A 14303-nucleotide genomic window follows, 5' to 3' on the forward strand; every position below is an offset into this window, starting at 1 on the left:
ACGTGTTCGAGGTCAGGCCTTGCAGCACTATTTGTGTGTGTTTTTGTTGTTGTTGTTTTTTGAGATGGAGTTTCATGCTTGTTGCCCAGGCTGGAGTGCAATGGTGCGATCTTGGCTCATTGCAACCTCCACCTCCCAGGTTCAAGTGATTCTCCTGCCTCAGACTCCTGAGTAGCTGGGATTACAGGCATGTGCCACCATGCCCAGCTAATTTTTGTATTTTTTAGTTGAGACGGGGTTTCTCCAAGGTGGCCAGGCTGGAGAACCCACTCTTTTTATTTATATATATATATAACATATATATAGATATATAGATATATAGATATATAACATATATATAACATATATATAACATATATAACTATATATATAACTATATATAATATTTATTATATAATATATAATTATACTGTCACTACTATAATCAGCATTACATACTAAGACAGCCCACGTTCAGAGTATAAAGATGACTGTGGAAGCCCCTGCAGAAGGTGGGAGGGCCTGGGGCTGTGGATAAAGGGGAGCCCTCTGGGGCTCTGCCACCTGAACCTGGAACCTGGGCCCCCAGGTTGGGTCCCCAGTCCTGTGTGCCTCAGCTTGCTCATCATTCACTCTCAACATGGATAACACCATCAACTGCAAACACGTTTAAAAACCACAAGCCAGCTCCCCCCATCAATACCAGAAAAAGCAAGTCTCCACACGGGCCCAGCATGAGAACCTAGAAGTGGTACTAGCTACAAAACACATGGAGAACACGGTTCTTGCACACACCTTATGAGACGTCGGAGAGCTACACAGCGGAGGCATACAGGGCGTAGCCAGACGGTCTAAATGGGCCATGACAACAACCGCCGTTTGTCGCAGATCAATGGCAAGCTCGTTGTCTTGAGGAAGGGTGAGGTACCTCAGGAAACTCTCATTGGGGCTCAGAGGGCCAGACAAAAGCTAGAAAGGAAAAGTAAACAAACATTCGGAAATGGTGGGAAAAATTAAAGTAACACAATTAACCTTTAACCACTCTATATTTTGGTATTGACTCATTTGACCCATCAAATGACAATGCTGATGATACAGTTACACTATACATCTATATATTTATGCAGCATATAAACTGACTGTGTAAATGTCTAAATTTGCTGCATACATGTACACAACATTGACTGTGCGTATATACATTTATGATACCACAGGTAAGTTGAATCCACACAGATTACTAACACAACCAAACCACCCTACAGGCCTAGGACCCCTGGAGAAAGGCAGAACCACCTCTGTGGGAACCCAGCACAGCATCTCAAGCTGGCCTTGAAATCCAAAACCAAAACCTTTAGTCTAAATGTTGCCCACTCTGGAGAACACCTACTTTCATTTGCAAATTAAATCATACTTCTAATGCTTCTAAAGGCAGAAGAGCACTATTATTATTAGTTTAAAGACTGCCAAATAATAGGCTGGGCATGGTGGCTCACGCCTGTAATCCCAGCACTTCAAGAGGCCGAGGCAGGTGGATCACAAGGTCAGGAGATCGAGACCATCCTTGCTAACATGGTGAAACCCCATCACTACTAAAAATACAAAAAAATTAGCTGGGCTTGGTGGCGGGTGCCTGTAGTCCCAGCTACTCGGGAGGCTGAGGCAGGAGAATGGTGTGAACCCGGGAGGCCCAGCTTACAGTGAGCCGAGATCACGCCACTGCACTCCAGCCTGGGCGACAGAGTGAGACTCCATCTCAGAAAAAAAAAAAAAAAAAAAAAAAAGACTGCCAAATAATAGAAAAATTAAACCAAAGCACGATATTGGAATGCCTATGACTTTCCCAAAAAGACTAGCAAAATCCCACTTGTACTTGACATGTAAAGACCAGCAGTCCTGGAGGTTTAGGCCCAGGACCCCGCATGCCTGCTCCTCCCCCATCTCGGTGTCCACACCTGTTAAAAGGGGAGCTGATACCAAACACAGTGACAGCTCAGGTGACATGCCCTGCACAGAGCCAAGTACATAGGAAGGGCCAACAAAGCAGGCCACTATTTTCGTTGTGCTTTTCTGGTATTTATTTAAAAGTGCGTGTTTCAAGCTTGGTTCTGTGCTGAAAAGGAAGTCAGTACTCGCTGATCCGAGTCTTCTCCACACACAAGTGGCCTCCCACACCTGTCTCATCTGACTCACTGCTGTTACCACCAAACACACACAAGCCAGAGAAAAACACTGCCATGGACATGAACGCTGGTCTTGCTTTAAAAATAACTAGACTTGAGTGCCACCTAAACACAAAGTTCCATCATGACACTCACGTGCATGTCGCCCTCGGAGTGGGGTGTGTCCTTCCTGCAAATGATGCTCTGGAACCTTTGCAGCAAGGGCAAAAGCGGGGCGCTGGTGCCCTGGGCAGAACGCTCATTGTCAGTCTCCTGTGCCCCGCTGTCCCACAGCTGAAGCAACAACAGGATGGCAGACAACATTTGGCTAAAGGAGAAAAGATATTTATTCCTAGTAAAAACAGATTAACTTCTTTTCTTCACGGTTGATCAAAAATAAAAGCAAACAGCTAGATAGAAGTGAAGAAATACTTGAGATTTGAAAGGAAACTAAAGTAAAGCCATGGTAACTAAATCACTGAATTGACACCGAGATTTCAGCACAAGACATCGCCTTCTGCTGATAGGAAAGACTTCTTAACAGAAAAGCTCAAAGAGCACATTTACATGAAAGTTGTAGGATCTTAAATTCATGGAATAAAAATAATTAAATGATGAAAACTGAAAGAAAAAGAACAGTTCCCAGGCTAGAAAACTGAGCATAAAAAAGGAAGTGAAGAAAAGGAAAAGAGCGAGCGAGCGAGCTCTGGGACCTGGTTCTCTGGTTACAGATCACCACATCTGCTGCGGTCACACACGATTCAGTGAAATGCACACAATGCAACAGGTATTTGGATACAGAGGCGCTTCCCCAAAGCGTTCGCAGTCTGCGGCAGCCCTCACCTCAGCGTGCCTCTCTGCACAGCCAGCTCCAGCAGGATGGCCAGGGCCAAGTGCTGGTCCTGCAGGGGGATGTTTCCTGGCCCTTTGGTGCCTGGCGTTCCGTGAACATCCCTGAAATGAAAGCAGTGGATGCAGGAACAAAGCGACCTCCAGAAAGACAGCATGCTTACAATCACACTAACACGTTTACTACACGCTCCCTCCCAAGGAAGGATGTATTTTTAATATTTAGAATCCAGTTTCTGAGACTTGCTACTCAAATTTATTCATAGATTTTAAAGTGTACAATTAGCTTACACAACTATATTTTATTTAAAGTGTTCATTCAGATACTATATTACAGTGGATGACATACTCCAAGTATGTGAAGCATAAAATAATTTATCCCATTATCCAAAACATGAGTAAAAGAATATCTAGCTATCTTTTCCAGTTTCAATGACGTGTAAGACTATACCAATATCAACCTTCTCCTACAGAATTAAAGAATCAATTTCTAAAACCACCTGAGAATCTGGAGGCAAAATGTCTACACTAATTTCTATCTCTGATCAATGAAATATTTTTAACTTTTCTATGTTACTCAATAATAAATTTTTAAAAATTCTATCCCAAGACTGCAGAGAAAGGATCTTATGGCATCAATATTACAACTGAATTTTTGAAATCAACTCCAAGCCTATGTTCAGGGCCTCCAGCATTAAAACTCTGTGGTGATGCCTTCACCAGCAGGCTCAGGAAGTGGACTCAGAGCTGGGGACGCAAACGCCAAACGCCTCCTGCCGGCTGGAAGAAGGCACAGTGCTGACCTCTGCAAGGAGAGTGAGGAGTGGCCTCACTTTTCCTCTGCATCTGTCTTTCCTGTTGAATTTTAGATTTTCTGTAAATTTAAAAACCTTAACAAAAATGGATAGCACCCAAGACCAGAGTTCATGTTTTTCCTTAAACACAAATGATTCCTATTCAAAAATTTTTACACTAAAAAGACCAGCTACAGGACTAAACTATTTGATCTTGAGTAGTTGTTTACTCCCACATTATCTGTAAGACCTCAAACCAAGCGCCACCCTGCACTCAGGACAGCAGCTCCTAATCATCACAGAGAGACACGCAATGTAAGCGCTCAAACCTCTACGAATGACTGATGGCCAAATCTCTAAGCATCCTCTCTCGTCCATCTCATTTAGTATCACAGCTTCCTGAGTCTAGTCAGAGTATCATATATCAAATCGCCTGAAAAGCTGAGAACTCAGACCCGGAATCACAGCACTGAGAGCCCGCTGAAAACAGGTGAAAAACCAACCTACTAGGCTTCTTAGCTCTAAAGCAAGGGTGGTAAGAACCAGCCTCAAGCAGTCCAGCTGTCTGCGTGCAGAAGGCAAGAAAGGAAAGAACTCACCCCGTCACGACGGACCTGAGGAACCTGGTTGCTCTCTCCACCACCTCCAGCCACACAGAGGACACGGTGCTCTCGTCGAAGAGCGAGGCCTCGGGAAGTGCTCTCAGGGCGTCCAGGGACTCCTGCAACAGCTCACTGCAGAGGTCCGCATCCTCGCCTGGGCGCACACACGCGTCAGAGGAGCTCCCCCACTCCCCTCACTCTCCCGCTGGGCTTCCCACCCCTCAGCAAGAGATGACGCCACTGTCACCTTTCCAACCCCTCACTCAACAGGCCAAAATCTAGTGCAGCTGTTCCAGTCAATTCTGTGTTTCACGGCTGTCACATGAGCAATACACTAACTTCTTGTTCTTCTAGAATTAAGTCTGTACTCAGGTGTTCCATGGTAGTGGCTGACATGGGGGTTGGGGTGCATGCACTCTTTTTTTTTTCTTTAAAGCACAGATGTGAAAAGCCAAACAGCCTCTGCAGCCTCTCATCTCACAAGCAAGGAAACTGAGGCGCAGAGAGCACATGGGATCAGCTGAAGGGCACATGGTGGCTGAACCGAGCTTGAAACCCAGTCTGTTGATGCATTAGGGAAGCAGAACAACATGCCACACCAGGGACCGTACCTGATCGCCAGGCCCTGCGCAGGAAGGCAAAGGCGAAAGACAGTGCCGCTCGGGATCCCACTCTGGCGAGCCCCTCCACGCCTTTGCCCGCAGGCCGGGAACTGCAGACGACACACATGGAACATATAACCAGTCAGCAGCGGAGGGTACAGATACTACATAAAATCAATACTATGAGAGGGTGTGTACGAAAATCCGACCAATGGTTTTCTTCAAGTGACAGGATCACAAGTGGATTTTTAGTTTTGTTGTTTAACAACTTTTCATCAAATGTCTTTTGTAAAGGAAAAGTTTTCTCTTTAAGAATCAAAGAAATGTACAAGGAATTTTAAATGTCTTGGGAAAATGCTCATGAAATGACCTCCCAAAGCGAGATTCTAGTGGGAGGAAGCAGACGATAAGCAGATAAACACATAAACGGAGGGAGAATAAACCCCACATGGGAGACCAGGCCGGAGAGGAGCTGGAAGAAGAGCAGCAGAGCCGCACAGGGTAGCCTGGCTCGCCCCAGCTCCAGCGTCCTCCACTCGGGGTCTGCTCCTGGCTGCGGGTGAAGCCCTGCATGCTTGACCCACCCTATGGGGAGTCGCCCTCTTCTGAGGGTGGTGCTCATCACCCCCCTATGTCTTTTTAAGCTTTTCACTACTTGTGTATGTTAATTTCACAAGTCACAGTTTTATTCCACATGTTGTAAAATGTTATGCAAATGGTACACCATAAAAATCATCCTGTACAAGGGAGAAAAGGCTAGAATACAAAAATGCATATATATGGAGGCTGAGGCAGGAGAATGGTGTGAACCCGGGGGGCGGAGCGTGCAGTGAGCCGAGATCACGCCACTGCACTCCAGCCTGGGAGACAAAGCAAGACTCCATCTCAAAAAAAATAAAATAAAAATGCATATATAATCTCAATCATGCACAGCAAGTAAACGTATGTTATACTTTATACTATATCATGTTTCTAATATTACAGTATTGCTACTATAAACTATATTCTCCAAATTTACTAAAATTTGCTTTCATGATCGGAGAAATCCTATAAAAACAGGTGATATGGAGTTCAAGACCAGCCTGGCCAACACGACGAAACCCTGTCTCCACTAAAAATACAAAAATTAGCCAGGTGTGCTGGCAGCATGCCTGTAGTCCCAGCTACTTGGAGGCTGAGGCAGGAGAATCGCTTGAACCTGAGAGACAGGTTGCAGTGAGCCAAGATCGCACCTCTGCACTCCAGCCTGGGAGGCAGAGCAAGACACCATCTCAAAAAATAAAAAAAATAAATAAATAAAAAATAAAAAAAAAAAGGAGGGATGTTATAGGAGGATCTCCCCAAGATACAATATGTAATAAAAATGGCAATGAAGAACACGGCTGGCCAGGGGCAATGGTAGAAGCTTATCCACAAGTGCCCAAATAATGCACCAGGAGCTCAGACAGGAAACACAAGAACCTCTGAGAAAGGCACTGGATACCTGGAAGATGGAAATCTTTGCTCCTAAATGAGAAATATGAACATGACAAGACACAGACATGTAACAGGACACACAGTCCTTACAAGAGAAAGCACATGTGCCAAGTGTGGTCAGTGGAGGTGGGCGAGTCACTTTAGGTCAGGAGTTTGAGACCAGCTTGGCCAACACGGCAAAACCCCGTCTCTACTAAAAATACAAAAATTAGCCGGGCATGGTGGTGCACGCCTACAGTCCCAGCTATATGGGAGGCTGAGGCAGAATTGCCTGAACCTGGGAGGCAGAGGATCTAGTAAGCCAAGATCATGCCACTGCATTCCAGCCTGGCCTGGGCGACAAAGCGAGACTCTGTCTCAAAAAAAAAACTACTCAACCACAATGAAATAATGATACATGCAATGACCCCCTTGGGAAAATGTCAAGGGGATTATGCTGAGTGAAAAAAGTCAATCTTGCTTGAGGCCAGGAGTTCAAGACAAGACTGGGAAACACAACAAGGCCCCAGTCTCTACAAATACAAAATTAGCTGGGTGTGGTGTCATGCATCTGTGGTTCCAGCTACTCAGGAAGCTGAAATGAGATGACTCCTTGAGCCCAGGAGTTTGAGGCTGCAGTGAGCTATGATTATATCACTGCACTCCAGCTTATGGACATCAGGGTGAGACCCTGTCTCCAAAAATTACAATAACAATAATAAAAAATTTAAAAGCCAATGTCAAAAAATCACATAATAGACACACAGAACAGATAAGTGGTTGCCAGCAGTTAAGGTGGGGAGAGAAGACGTGAATGTGGGTATAAAGGGCCCTTGTTCATGTACCGACTGCAGTGGAAGTCTCAGAAAATCCACACCTGAAAAAATTGCAAAGAAATACACACACAATTGAGAGCATGTAAAAACTGGGAAAACCTGAATAAGATAGGCAGGCTATCAAAGTTAACACTCTCATTGTGATGACTGTGTCACAGTTTGCAACTAACTACCACTGAGGGCAATGGAGCGAACAGTAAAAGGAATCTCTATACTGGTTCTTACAACTGTATGTGAATCCACAATTATCTCAAAAAAAAGGCTTTTTTAAAATTTTAGGAATTCTTCCACTTAATGAAAGATACATTCCAATTAATCCACCAACCCTATGTCATCACAAAGGAAACAGCAGAGAAAAATCAGCTGGGCTCTCAGCCATTTCTGCAGCTGAGGGAATTCAGTTTGATTCGACAAACACACAACAGTGCTTGGACAATCTTAGCATCTACCGCGCACCCATACATAACACTCTGATTCATGACCATCACAGCCAGTCAGGAAGGAAGGAAACAACCATGGCACTCCTATTACCAAATGGGTAGGAATCTCATCTGTCTCTTGGTTTAATTTACTCTAAAACTATTTTCAAAAATACAACATGTACAGTTGTCCCTTGGTATCTGCAGGGGATTGGTACCAGGCCTGCCCCACCCTGGCTCCATACCAAAATCCTAGGATGCTCAAGACCCTGATATAAAATGGGGTAGTATTTGCATATAACCTGTGCACATCCTCCCACATAATTTAGATCATCTCAGCCAGGCACAGTGGCTCACACCTATAATCCCAACCCTTTGGGAGGTCGAGACGAGAGGGTCGCTTGAGCCCAGGGGTTCAAGACCAGCCCGGGCAACATGGCAAAACCCCATCTACACAAATTAAAAAAAAAAAAAAATTGGCCAGATATGGCGGCTCATGCTTGTAATCCCAGCACTTTGGGAGGTCAAGGCACTCAGATCACTCGAGGCCAGGAGTTAAGAGGCCAGCCTGGGCAACACGGTGAGACCTCGGCTCTACAAAAAATACAAAAATTAGCCAGGCATTGTGGCACACGCCTGTAGTCCCAGCTACTGGGGAGGCTGAGGTGGGAGAATCACTTGAGCCCAGGAGGTCAAGGCTGCAGGCAGCCATGATAGCCCCACTGCCCTGGGCAACAGTGAGACCCCCATGTCAAAACAAACCAACAAACAAAATCATCTCTAGATTAGCACCTAATACAAGGTAAATGCTCTGTAATTAGATGTTATATTTTATTGTTTTTTCTTTGTAATTTTTTATTGTTGTGTTGTTTTTTATTGCTTTTCTTCCAATATTTTCTATCCACAGTTGGTTGAATCTGTGGATGTGAAACCCACAGATACAGAGAGCCAACTGTAATGTGATTTCAACTATACTTAAACATAAGGAAACAAAAAAGGAAAACAAACACAAAAATTAAAACGTAAGAAAACAAGGAAACAAGCTACAAGTATTGCTCCTGTCTCTGGTGAGCAAGACGATCAGGGCTTTGCTCTTGTTTCTTTCTACCTCCTGTACCTTCTATGTGCTCTCCAGGGAGTCAAAGTCACTATCACAGTCAAGTAAAGCCAGCACTCCTAACAACACAAAATATAAGTTTCCTCTGGCAGTCTTGTAGTTTAACCTTCTGAGGACAAAAGTCTGATAGCTTCATTTTGGAAAAGTACAAATTTACATAAGCCTTAAACATTCTAGTGGCTGTTAGCAAATAGGGGAGATCTGTGATATATTAACAGGCATCAACAAATTAAAACTCACATGCCCAAAAGCATCTCTTTTTTTTTCTTCTTTTTGAGACAGAGTTTCATTCTTGTTGCCCAGGCTGGCTCAATCTCTGCTCACTGCAACCTCCACCTCCCAGGATCAAGCAATTCTCATGTCTCAGTCTCCCGAGTAGCTGGGATTACAGGCATGAGCCACCAAGCCCCAGCTATTTTTTTTATTTTTAGTAGAGATGGGGTTTCTCCATGTTGGTCAGATCTCAAACTCCCGACCTGAGGTGATCTGCCCGCCTCAGGCCTCCCAAAGTGCTGGGATTACAGGCGTGAGCCACCACGCCCAGCCCAAAAGCAACTCTTGTAATAAAAGAATAAGAAAATCACATTAGGAAGGAAAAACATGAAGCATCTAAACTAGTTGGGCACTAAACATTACAATCTATCTCCTGCCCAGCAGCAAAACAAAATAAAACGTGTACAATGTTCAGAACTCATTTTCCAATTTATACTTGAGCTGATCTAAAGCTGTGGCTGGCTTCCACACTTACTGACAGAAAAACGTCTTTACAATAATGACACAGAGCCAGGTGCAGTGTCTCATGCCTGTAATCCCAGTACTCTGAGAGGTTGAAGCAGGAAGATTGCCTGACGCCAGGAGCAAGACCCCATCTACACACACACACACACACACACACACACACACACACACACACACATATTGTTTTTATTTAGCCAGGCATGGTGGCATGTGCCTGTAGTCCCAGCTACTCAGGTGGCTGAGGCGGGAGGATCACTAGAGCCCCAGAGTTCAAGGTTACAATGAGCTATGATTACACCACTGCGCCCCACAGCCTGGGTGACAGAGCAAGACGTTGTCTCTCCAAAAAAAAAGAAAAGAAAATGTTTATTGAATAAAATAATGACACAGATTACACAGCATGGTCTGTTACTACATGAGCAAATTGGCAAATCCATTCTCCAGATTATACAAAACATACAAAAACGGAAAGCAAGAATAAATTTCAGAAGGTGAAGACAGACACTACATTGAAAACCTTAAACTTTCTGAAACAAAACAGTCTGAATTTTATATTTAACTGGCATCAGGATTCTTTTTTCGCTTTGTTATTACCTTTTTTTGTCCACAGGAGGCAGAGAAATGCCGCTGCTTTTCCACTTAACTTTGACATTCTCCTGAAAAACGGTTCTATTCAAGGCGATGAAATAGCGCTCCAAGATCACTAGCCTCTGCTTGAGTCGCAGGGCTGAGAGGGTGGTGGTGGCTGACTGCACGGCCAGGGCCTGCTGCTCTTTAACCAGCACAGAAAGACACTCCTTCAGTTCATTCACATCTAGAAAACAAGACAAGAAAACATCTCACCTATGGACGATGTGGCCACAGTTTGTTGTAATGTGGAGAAAATGGATGATGACGACAGGTAGTACTCGAAGGCATGATATGTGGCAACAACGGTTTTAAGCACTTTACACATATGAGCTCAGGCAGCCCTCACACCCAGCACTGTCAAGCAGTGCTGTCCATCCATTTTATGAAGAAACTGAGGCACCAAGTGGTTAAGCAACTTGTCCAAGGCCACACAGAGGCATGTGGCACATGACAGAGACCACTCTGAGCCACCATGGCACACTGCCTCTCTGGAAACATCATATAAAAGATGTTGGCCGGGCATGGTGGCTCACACCTGGAATCCCAGCACTTTGGGAGGCCGAGGCAGGTGGATCACTTGAGGTCAGGAGTTCGAGACCAAACTGGCCAACATGGCGAAACCCCTTCTCTACTAAAAAAAAAAAAAACATACAAAAATTAGCCAAGTGTGGTGGTGCGCGCCTGGAATTCCAGCTACTCAGGAGGCTGAGGCACGAGAATTGCCTGAACCCAGGAGGAGGAGGCTGCAGCGAGCTGAGATTGTGTTGCTGCACTCCAGCCTGGGTGACAGAGTGAGACTCTGTCTCCCAAAAAAAAAAAAAAAAAAAGTTACTAACACAGAACTTTGAAGTCAATATTAGTCAATATTTATCAGCAGCACATCTCCTAAACAGAGAAAAACACTAGCCATTATTTTCATGTTACAAAACCAAATTCAAAATAAAAACGATGTCTTGATAAAATTACCCAGCATGCATGACTCATGAAACACATTTATGGACATATTTTAGAGGAAGATAAAGTAACCAGTTAGAATACACATTCTAACTAGTAAGTGATATTTCATTATATTATTCTCTCTTCTTCTATGTATCTTTGAAAATTTCCATACTAAGCAGTGTTTTGTTAGTAGCTAGAAGGCAATCACATGAGTGAAAATAATTCAAAGGATTCTGGTCTTTTAATTAAGCATGCATCTGCCTCAGAGTACAGATCATTATAGGTGAATTATAAGTTACCTCCCACCAATCTCCATAACAGCACAGCTCCCAGTGGCGGGGTGAGAGCTGGTCTCTTTTGTGCTTGCCTCTCTGCTGCTTACTAGCCTGGAGGCCAGCAGCCACCAGCTTTGCAGCCCTGGACCCTCACAGGTAATAGCAACACCCCTACTGGCTGCCTCCCCTTAGGTAGAAGACATCAGTTTTCTGGCTACCCATTACTTGGATATGCTCTCCACGGACGGGAGGGACCTCAGAAGGCATTAGAGAGAAACATCTCACCACTCACTCCCTGGAAAGGCACAGGATGGCGCACACTGTGCCCAGCACCAGCAGTAGGATGTGAGACCTGGAGCTTTGCAGCTGAGAGCTAATAGTTATTTAAAACAACATGAAGAATACTGAATTGCACACTGGGCTCAAGACGGAGAAGCGACAGACTGACAGGTAAAGCAGTGCCCCCGCCCTTCTCAGGACATCCCCACTGCCCTTCAGGCAAGGAGGCTGGCCCAGCACTTCAAGGGCTAAGCCCTTCCTGAAGAGTCTATGCATTTTCCACTTTTAGATAATGCATCTCCTTCTGCTTGGCTGCAGAGCCCAGAAACAACCCCAAAGCTCCAAGAGGGCAGCTATGTCCTTGAGCACCCACGTGCCCTTCTCCCTGACACCCTCCTGCTTATTCCGTCGCAATCCTGACTGCCCAGTCCATCAGTCACGTATGCTCTGAAACAGTGGGTGAGAAAATACACAAACCATGGACACCACTGGGGAGTCAGAACTCCTACCCCTGCCTCACAGTAACCAGGGGCCTCTAGGCAAAGTGGGAAGCCTGGACTTCGTCTCGAGCTGCCAGTGATGAGGTGAAGCACGCCCTATCCCTGCCAGAGCAGGGTCACAGAAAGATTTAACCACTTACACAGAAGATTTAAGTAAGACCTAGAGTCACCTAACAACATGTTATATTGAGAAAGTCACTCATGACACCAAGAAACAGGAAGATCCAAAACCAAATTTTAAAAAACAATTATAGAAATACCACGATGAAAGACGTTGGAACAATGTGGCAAATAATTAAAAGCAGTCATGATAAAAAGGCTTCAATAAGAAATTACAAACACATTTGAAATAAATGAAAAAATAGGAAGCCTAAGACAAGAAAAGGAAGACAAAAAAAAGAAACCAAACAGAAAAGTTTAGAACGGAAAAATACAATAACCAAAATAAAAAGCTCAGTGAATGGACACAGCAGTAGAATGGAGGAAAAAGGGGAAAGAATCAGTGACACAGAAGATAGAAGTTATCCAACGTGAATAATACATAAGAAATACATGCCCCCAAGGCAGAGTGTGGTGGCTCACAGCTGTAATCCCAGCACTTTGGGAGGCCGAGGCAGGCAGATCACAAGGTCAGGAGTTTGAGACCAGCCTGGCCAACTGAAACCCCAACTCTATTAAAAATACAAAACTGAGCCGGGCATGGTGGCGGGCACCTATAATCCCAGCTACTCGAGAGGCTGAGACAGGAGAATCATTCGGGAGGCAGCGGTTGCAGTGAGCCGAGAACATGCATTGCACTCCAGCCTGGGAAACAGGGAGAGACTCTGAAGACTGGGGGAGGCGGGGGGGGGGGGGGAGGAGAGGGGAGAAGAGGGGAGGGGAGGGGAGGGGGAGGAGAGGGGAGGGGAGGGAAGGGGGAGGAGAGGGGAGGGAAGGGGGAGGAGAGGGGAGGGGAGGGGAGGGGGAGGGGAGGGGAGGGGGAGGGGGAGGGGAGGGGGAGGGGAGGGGGAGGGGAGGGGGAGGGGAGGGGGAGGGGAGAGGGAGGAGAGGGGAGGGCAGAGGGATGGGAGGAGAGGGGAGGGGAGGGGAGGGGGGGGAGGGGAGGGGAAGAAGAAAGAAATGTCCCAGAAAGAAAAAAAAAAAAAAAAACCAGTCTCAGGGACCTATGGGACTATAACAACTCTGGTCACTGAACTCTCACGAAGGGACAGGAGAAAGAAGGTGGGGTTGAAACTGTACTCTACAAAGGGATGGCTTAAAAGTTCCCAAATTTGGCAAGAGACATAAATCTACAGATCTAAGGTAAGCAAGCCCTAAACAGGATGAACCCAAAGAAATCCAAACTAAGACATATAATAGTCAAACTCCAAAAAACAAAAGACAAAACATTTCAAAAGCCACTAAACAAAAACTGCCTTAACTATCATGGATTAACAAGTCAAATGACAGTGAATTTCTCATCAGAAACCATGGAGCCCAGCTGAAAGTACAAAATATTTTTCAAACAATGAAAAGAACCATTAACCCAGAATTCTTATATCCAGCAAAAATGTCCTTCAGGAATGAAAAGGAAAGCAAAACATTCTCAGAGGAAGTAAAACAGAATTTGTCACCAGAAGACCCACACCAAAAGAAAGGCTAATGGAAGTTCTCTAAGCAGAATGGCAACCATCAAAGAAGAAAACCCTGGAACTTTCAGAAGGAGGAGATGACAAGCACACCACTGCATAAATACAATAGACTTTTCCCTCACCTCTTGACTTTGCTAAATTATGTCTGAAGGTTCAACCAAAAATTGTAACATTGTCATATGTGGTTATCAACGTAAGCAAATGAAATATTTAAGGCAGGTATATTTTGAACAGGAGAACATAAAGGAACGTCAAAGGAGGTAGTTTCTATATCCCTAAAGCTGGTAAATGACAACACCAAGTACAATCTGATAAATGTTCATACATACACAGGCTGAGTGTCCCTTATAAAATGCTCAGGAGCACAAGTGTTCCGCATTGGAGATTTTTATCAGATTTAGGAATATTTGCATATAAATAATGAGATATTCTGGGGATAGGACCCAAGTTGAAATATATTCATTTATGTTTTATATATACCTTATACACAGAGCCTGAA

At 44.7% G+C, this 14303-nt stretch overlaps 1 protein-coding gene across 4 annotated transcripts in view; it reads right to left on the reverse strand.

The window, feature by feature from the left end:
• HERC2 (HECT and RLD domain containing E3 ubiquitin protein ligase 2) overlaps nucleotides 1–14303 on the reverse strand; it is a 213383-nt gene that overhangs the window by 160859 nt on the left and 38221 nt on the right. For all 4 annotated transcript variants that reach the window (XM_030814467.1, XM_030814465.1, XM_030814468.1 and 1 more), the window contains 6 exons: nucleotides 10145–10364; nucleotides 4995–5095; nucleotides 4381–4537; nucleotides 2982–3092; nucleotides 2295–2466; nucleotides 775–948 (listed from right to left, as the gene is read on the reverse strand). In XM_030814467.1, the coding sequence (XP_030670327.1) occupies nucleotides 775–948; nucleotides 2295–2466; nucleotides 2982–3092; nucleotides 4381–4537; nucleotides 4995–5095; nucleotides 10145–10364 (935 nt within the window). The remainder of the gene's footprint in view (nucleotides 1–774; nucleotides 949–2294; nucleotides 2467–2981; nucleotides 3093–4380; nucleotides 4538–4994; nucleotides 5096–10144; nucleotides 10365–14303) is intronic.

Source organism: Nomascus leucogenys, chromosome 6 (genome assembly GCF_006542625.1).
Source record: "Nomascus leucogenys isolate Asia chromosome 6, Asia_NLE_v1, whole genome shotgun sequence".
NCBI classification, from domain to species: domain Eukaryota; kingdom Metazoa; phylum Chordata; class Mammalia; order Primates; family Hylobatidae; genus Nomascus; species Nomascus leucogenys.